This window comes from Austrofundulus limnaeus, unplaced genomic scaffold (assembly GCF_001266775.1).
Source record: "Austrofundulus limnaeus strain Quisiro unplaced genomic scaffold, Austrofundulus_limnaeus-1.0 Scaffold36, whole genome shotgun sequence".
Lineage (NCBI taxonomy): Eukaryota > Metazoa > Chordata > Actinopteri > Cyprinodontiformes > Rivulidae > Austrofundulus > Austrofundulus limnaeus.
The window spans coordinates 2,055,819-2,062,988 of record NW_013952438.1 but is presented as its reverse complement, the minus strand read 5'-3'; the positions used below and the strand labels follow the sequence as shown (position 1 = coordinate 2,062,988).

General features: G+C 39.7%; 2 protein-coding genes across 2 annotated transcripts in view; one reads left to right on the top strand and one right to left on the bottom strand.

Annotated features, from left to right (window-relative positions):
* Nucleotides 1-130: 130 nt before the first annotated feature.
* Nucleotides 131-5,452, bottom strand: st6galnac4 (ST6 (alpha-N-acetyl-neuraminyl-2,3-beta-galactosyl-1,3)-N-acetylgalactosaminide alpha-2,6-sialyltransferase 4). Its single transcript, XM_014006579.1, has 4 exons — nucleotides 4,927-5,452; nucleotides 4,126-4,535; nucleotides 3,469-3,576; nucleotides 131-1,013 (listed from the first exon to the last, which is right to left on the bottom strand). Exons 1-4 carry the CDS (start codon nucleotides 5,149-5,151, stop codon nucleotides 812-814), a joined length of 945 nt encoding a protein of 314 aa, XP_013862033.1. The 5' UTR covers nucleotides 5,152-5,452; the 3' UTR covers nucleotides 131-811.
* An 827-nt stretch (nucleotides 5,453-6,279) lies between these two features.
* Nucleotides 6,280-7,170, top strand: part of miga2 (mitoguardin 2) — a gene marked incomplete in the record, with an annotated part of 15,685 nt that continues 14,794 nt past the window's right edge. Inside the window, 1 exon segment of the mRNA XM_014006578.1 lies at nucleotides 6,280-6,420.

Here is a 7,170-nt window from a genome sequence, read left to right as displayed (position 1 = left end):
ATCAAATACTTATTTCACACAATAAAATGGAAATTAATTATTTAAAAATCATACATTGTATTTTTCTGGATTTTTGTTTTAGATTCCATCACTCACAGTTGTAGAGTACCTATGATAAAAAATTACAGTCATCTACAAGCTTTGCAAGTGGGAAAACCTGAAAAATCAACAGCGTATCAAATACTTGTTCTCCCCACTGTATAACCGAGCCGACAACAGAACACCGAGGTTCCTGGTTTTCAATCTTTGTCAACTTTCAGGAGAAATCATGCCAGAGCCTTCACACTAAAACCTTATCAGAGCAGGTTGGACATTCAGCAAGAGTTTCTACAATCTCAACCTGCTCACACAATACTTACTGTCTCCAAGAGTAAAGGTGCACATTGCTTTGCAGCTTTTAGTCAATACAGGCAGATTGTGGCTTAAAGTAAAGCTTTGTGCAGAAACAGACCAAAGGTCAAGGCACAGGTACTAAAAAAAACTAAAAAGGCATAAATGCACCTGTTTAGATTTATGTCGAAGAGTCTGTTGGATTTACTAGAATCCATCATGGTACTGTACATGGATACACAGAACATAAATGTTCAGAAAAAAGCACTATGCTACCAGTTAAAGGCTGGTAATTTGTCTAGGATTTACCAGATTTACAACGTTTACATCTAGGAACCCTTTGGATATTGAAATATTTTGTTTTGTAACAAAAACAGGAATTCAATCTGGTCACATCCCCAGTAACGTCTTTAGCTAATTAGATTGAAATAGATTTTTAAAAAAAACAGTTTAACACATCAAAAAAGAAACATATTGAGGTCTAGAATTTTGCTTCTCCCAGGTTCCATGTTGGATGTTTAAAGTGTATTTTGTGGCGCTTCGCCCATTTAGCATAGATGGCTTTTTCAGTGATGAAGCGGTGTCCTCCTTGCGGTGTGTGCTCGTGGAATTTGTACATGCTGCACTCGTTGATTCGGTTTTGCTCGTAGTAATGGTAGGGGACAACACTGTGATTGGCTCGACTGGAGAAAAGAAACAGATTCATGTCGGGTTTAACCAGGATGGCTAATTACATATGATGCATGTTAAATAAAACTGAGCTTTTGTGTGTCCAAGTCCAATCCTAGTTCTTGAAGGGCCACAATCCTACATATTTTAGTCTCTCTGCTCCAACACACCTGATTTGAATGAATGGATGATTACCAAGCTTCTGCAGAACTTGAAGAGGCAAATCAATCATTGAAACAGATCAGGGTTCCCACACCTTGGTTGACACGGAAATCAAGGACCTTTTCAGGACCAATTTACTCTAATTTAAAAACGTTGGCATTTACCTATGTTATCAATAAACGATTTTAATACAATTCAAATTCAATAAAAAAGAAACATAATGCTTTAGAGCAGTGGTGTCCAAAATCAGTCCTGAAGGGCCGGTGTCCTGTGTGTTTCAGTGATGGGACATCTGAAGCAAGGCTTCGAGGTGCGTATCGAGTAAAAAGGGGGGCGTGTCAAATGAAGCCCCGATGCTTGTGTTGTCTTGCCGAACATCACGTGACCAATGACAAATAATGCCTCGCATCACATCGGCCACGTCACTGCTTCATTTTGCGCGTCGTTTTTCAAAATAAAAGCGCAATGAACCCTGTTGCTTCGTGGGTTGTATTAGGTGACATGGTGGTGCGTCAGAAACAGTTAAAAAGATCCTATTCTGAAATAAAAACAATTAAACCACAAAATAACCACAATCCAGAAACGTCAACATTTTCTTTTGTTTTAATCAGGACAGACAACTCACACACTTATTTTACAAATTTCCTGCTTTGCGCTGCAGATGCCGTCATCCGCGCCGCCTGGCACCCCAAACCTCTCTCCGCGCGCGTGTGTAATAGGCTACAAATTTTCCAGGCTCTTTCTAACTTAATACAAAAGGATCAGAACCAGACGTCCCAGAAAAAGATCATTTGAAAAAATAGATTTTTCAGAAGCGAGTCCCAAGCACAAAACAGTCTATCCTAACAAGCACTCCACTCTCAAGACATTAAAGTGCCAGAATTTTTCAAAAATTAGTTTATGACAGAATATAATTAAGCACAAACACAACTGACGTCACTGGCAGGATTACTTTGGGTACAAATTACTAAGAACTACAAAAAGATGACATCGTTAAAAAGGGTTCAATAGACTTGACTGCTATGTTCTAATATATTTGGAAGTATGATTTAATTGCGCAACATTGCTCAGTTTCAGTTTACCAGCAGGTGGAACTAGTGAGCAATGAATGAAGCATCGAGAAACAAAGCTTTAGCAAAGCAATGGGCTGGACAGCCTCACTGCTTCAGGAGGATTCATTTGGCCATCACTAGTGTGCTGCTCTGGTTCAACACAGCTGAACCTAATGAGTGCTTAATTAGTAGGCCTCCTTAGTATGCCATCAATGTCTGCAGAGGCTTAGATATTCCTACATTCCTATCCACAACACGTGGATAAGTCAAGTGAAGATGAGATGAGGAATTGCTGAAGCCTTGATTCTCTTCAGCAAATGTGTTGCAAAATGATTCATTTCTTGAACTCAATGGGCCTCATGCAAGAACATGTTCGTATTCTTATCCTAAATTTCTCTTACTTTTGTTCGTACAAAGGGTTCGTACGAACATGTCACGTCAGATTCAACAAACTCTTCTATCTTCCTGAAAAGTGTGCAAATGAGCTGCGTAAATTCCACCTGTTCATATCCAGCTGCTCGTGCACGCGAGAGGAGATTAGCATAATTACCACCCCAAAAACACCATATAAGGCTATGTTTCCTGCCTCAGATACAAGGAAGTGTCCATTCATAAAAAATGACAGCGAAAACTAAAAAGAAGGACTTTACGAGTTCAGAGATTAAAGTCCGTCTGTCAGAGATCCAGAAAAGAAAATCTGTCATTTTTAGCAGGTCAGCTGTGGGATAAAAAGAGCTGCTAAAAGTATAAACAACTGTGTTAAATCATTTTCATTTATTCAGAAGACACAGCGCTGTGCAAAACAATCTTAGAATACGAAAACATTGGTGAATGCCACAAATTCTCCTAAATCACTCGTACGCACAACTTAAGAACAAATCTGTGCGTACGAATGGTTCTTGCATGAGGACCAATGACTCCGACTCAACGTGACTGTGAGAAGACTGCACGCACCGATGAACAAGCTGTCAGAAACACGTTCTTTTGACAGGAAACACAAGAACGCAGGGGTGAACACAGAAAAGAGAATGACACGTTTAGCGGTCGCCATCCAAAACCCCAGAAAAACATGTCTCTTTATGGCTGTTTTCAAACACTTTCCAGGACACTTAATTTATTTGTTCCATATTCACAGACTTTCAAGGACCGGTGGGAACCTTGGTTGGAGCAGGGGAAACAACTAAAACATGCAGGATAGCAGCTCTCGAGAACTCGGATTGGACACCCCCTGCAATAGGAAAAAATAAAATCTCACCTGCAGTAATTGTTGTCAATCATTCCATAAACACAAATGCTGTCACACATCTCCAAAGCCAGGATCATTGTGAAAAACCCAGTGCTGAGAAACGCCCCTGTTTTCATCCTGAAAGGGAGACAGCAAATGTTCACCTGAGATAAACTGAACTTTTCTTAAATAAAATCCCAAAACAGACAACACTTATGATTCCTGCATTGCATAAACTCACTGAACTCTCCAGTGGCAACAATCTACTGGAGTCTGTAAACCTGTAGATCCAACTGTCTCTACCTTTACAAAGCTAATATACAAATATTCAATGCTTTTCTAAAAGTGATGCTGTCCTCTTGAATTCAGGAGCGGACACCTCTTTTTTGCTCATGGATCTGCTGATGGATGATTACAGGTTAGTGGAGTTAAACCACAGAGATTAGCTCACCTCACCTCTGATAAAGACCTGTGGGTTACAGCAATGTCCTGATAAGGGTGGTTAGTTGTGGCTGAGACATTTTCTTGAGACCTGGTCAGCTATTTATTTTAATTACTTGGCTTCCAGGTTATAAGTTGCTTCTCCTTCCTACTGGTTTGGGATTATACAGTAAAGTACCTAAAGTAAAGTAGGTATTACAAAGTTAACTGCACCAAAACCTAATTTAACCCATGCAGCTGAATCACCTGTCTTTTCCAGTTTCATTCTGAAACACGCCATCGCAGTCCTCAATCTTGTCTTTGGTCATAGCATACAATCTGACGTTTGGATACTTTGCAGCCATCCTCAGCAGGACATTGAAAACGTGTCCCTTCCCGTCTTGCCTCATGTTCCTCTCAGGACCCCAGAACACATAGGTGGTGCCCGCCCGCTGCTGAAAGTAATGTCGCTCGTTTTTCACCAACAGGGGAACACTGGTGTGAGACACGACTCGGACGCTGGTACGACTCCCGACGTCTTTCTCGTACCCCGCCGTGGGTGCGTTGTTCATCCGGATCACACATCCCGTGCTGTCGATCTCAGATCCAGCACCGGCACCGAGCATCTGACCGGAGCTGGAGACTAAGGCACATTGGTTACAGTGAATGTCCAGAAACTGTGGAGAAAACACAGACATCAGTCCCAGTTGTTGTTTTTTTAGATTCAGCTGTAATTTAAAGTGCTACATCTCAGTTGTTACACTGCTAGAATTGTCCACCAACATGTATATTAGCAGTTGTTAGTCTGATTTTATTATAATTAAGAAACTCCAACTTGTAAGATTTAAGGACTGTTCTTTTTAAACTGTAGAAAACTAATTTAACATTAATATAAACAAATAAAAAATGTAGCATAAGGCAAGTAATAATCATATTTCAAGTTATAGCAACACTGATCTGTAATCTTGTGCTTTATTTCCATCATTTTGATGTCACCAAAAAGACTGCATGTGACCATGTGATTTAATGGACCCAGAACTCCAGTGTTCGGCCCCTGGATGACCTTACCTGGCCCTTCCCACTGGGCCTGATCCTCATGTAGCCCCTGAGACCTGAGCTGTGAGCAGCAGAAGCAGCAGCAGGTGATACATCGTCCCGTGTGATCACAAAACCGAAGCAGAAAAGCAGAAGGAGGCTCAGGCAGAGCAGACAAAGCCAGCGGCGGAAAACCTGCGATGTAGTGTTACTGGATGCACACCCAGACCTGGATCCATCCGGTTCACCTGAACTCATAGCGAACTGAATATATTCAAAGTGTTCTCACTGCAGAGTCCATTTCACGGCCTGTAAGAAAGTCCTGCTCCAAGTCAAAGGAGCGTCAGAGTCTCTCATACTGTTGTTAGCTTCTGTAAGGCTAATCATTCCTCTTCATTCGTCATAACTTTTGTTTTCATCACATGGCGTACAGAATGTCCATCATTTTTCTCCGTTTGTTTACATAAACTACTCCAAAACACGTCTGCTACCAGCCATTGTTACAAAAAACAACATAACTACGCTAATAAACTACCCAATTATCCTGTACGCGGCAGAACATCCGGTTTGTCCTTTCACAAAAAAAGTTTTCATCAAGCGCATTCATTGACGTAAAACTACGCGCTACTTCAAAACACGTATTTTGAAAACTAATTAGCTTTACTTAATTATACTTAGCCTTTAACATATAGTTAATACTCACAATTCTTACAGATCTGCAATATTGTAAAAACAAAATAATTAAATTGCAAGTTAACAACAATAATAAAAAATTGTACAAAAAACCCGGGGATATTCAAACGAAAAGATCATCTCTCAGAAGGTTATGAAAAACAATAACAATTATGCTTTATTGTAGTACGGTATTTGTTGTTTTATTTTGAAATAATAAAAGACCCGGAAATGGCTTATACGTGTACGTAAATGTGCTTTCAGGAACATTTTTGTGGGTTAACAGAAAATGTGGTAACGACGTTGTTATATCACGTTTTTATGAACTATAAATCTGTAAAATTTTAAACACATGTAATTTTTAGTTGTCAAAAAGTTTTTTTATATTATTATTTCTTTTTAGAAACTTAAACTGTGATGGGAGGGATATTGTTATGATAGCCATGTTCTGATTGGGTGTTAGGAGTCTTTGTCCCGCCTACTCTTTATTCTATTGGTTTAGAAACAAAAAAAACCTATGAATCTCTACTCGCGATTGGCTCATACTCCTGTCAGAAATCTCGTGCAGTGAAGTCCCACCCCAACGTAAAGCTTGCACTGCTTTCTGACGGTGACACAGGGATGTCCTCTGACGTATTGGATGCTCACGGTATGTAGCTCTGGGTGAGGCATTATGTTATTAGTCGCTGGTCAGGTGAGCTGTAGTCGGAGTAGCTGTTGAAGTGTCAGGTGTCAGATTAAAGCTCGTTGTAGGCTGACTGTAATCTGAACTAATCGCTCAGCTAAATGAACTAGCCAACGTTAGCATCATGCTCGTCAGGAATGTCTGTCCTACTCTGTTACTGATTTTAGCCGGTGATTAACGGGAATTTCAAACACAGAGCCCAGTCTTCGCTTTGAGCTTTACATAAGGTTTTAAAAACAAAAGAACAGAGCCAGTGTTGATTTCTGTCTATTGTTTTAATCCCAGCTGTCATTTCACCTTTATGCTTTCCACAATAGTAGAAACGCTTTATTTACACCTCTTGACTAGCCAAGACTGCAGGTTGCTTCACTGCATATCAAACTGTGTTGATACTAGATAAGTATAGTGTGCATGTCAAGCTACTCTGCTGCTTAACTGTTAATGTGAGCTTGATTTCCATAGTGGTCAGAACAGTACAAGGCCATGCTTTTGTTTCAATGACTGCCTTAAAGCAAGGGAAATAAAAGTTTTCGACCTTATTGTTTAGTGATTATGTGTTTCTAACCTTTTCAAACAGATCTGGACAGGTTAAAGTGGAGTAGAAGACAATGTGTGCCTCCGTATGAAAACAAAAAGTTCTACCTGTATAAATAGATACACTTGATAAAATATCAATAAGTAAACACTGGTAGTACTCACTGTGCTTCTGTGAATGACCCAAATTCATAAGGATGGATACATCTGTCAAAGAGCCACACATTTCTTACAAGCTTTTTGACTCCGGTGATGTGAGCACCTTGTTGTTGAGTATTTACAGGTGCTGGTCATAAAATTAGAATATCATGAAAAAGTAGATTTATTTCAGTAATTCCATTTAAAAAGTGAAACTTGTATATTATATTCATACATTACATACAAAC

Excerpts from the sequence above, each read along its gene's own strand:
- st6galnac4 (XM_014006579.1), bottom strand. The coding sequence starts at position 5,151 with ATGAGTTCAGGTGAACCGGATGGATCCAGGTCTGGGTGTGCATCCAGT. Across the intron at positions 4,536-4,926 it reads GGCCCAGTGGGAAGGGCCAG|TTTCTGGACATTCACTGTAA; the intron begins GTAAGGTCATCC and ends TTTTCTCCACAG. Across the intron at positions 1,014-3,468 it reads ATTGACAACAATTACTGCAG|TCGAGCCAATCACAGTGTTG; the intron begins GTGAGATTTTAT and ends TCTTTTCTCCAG.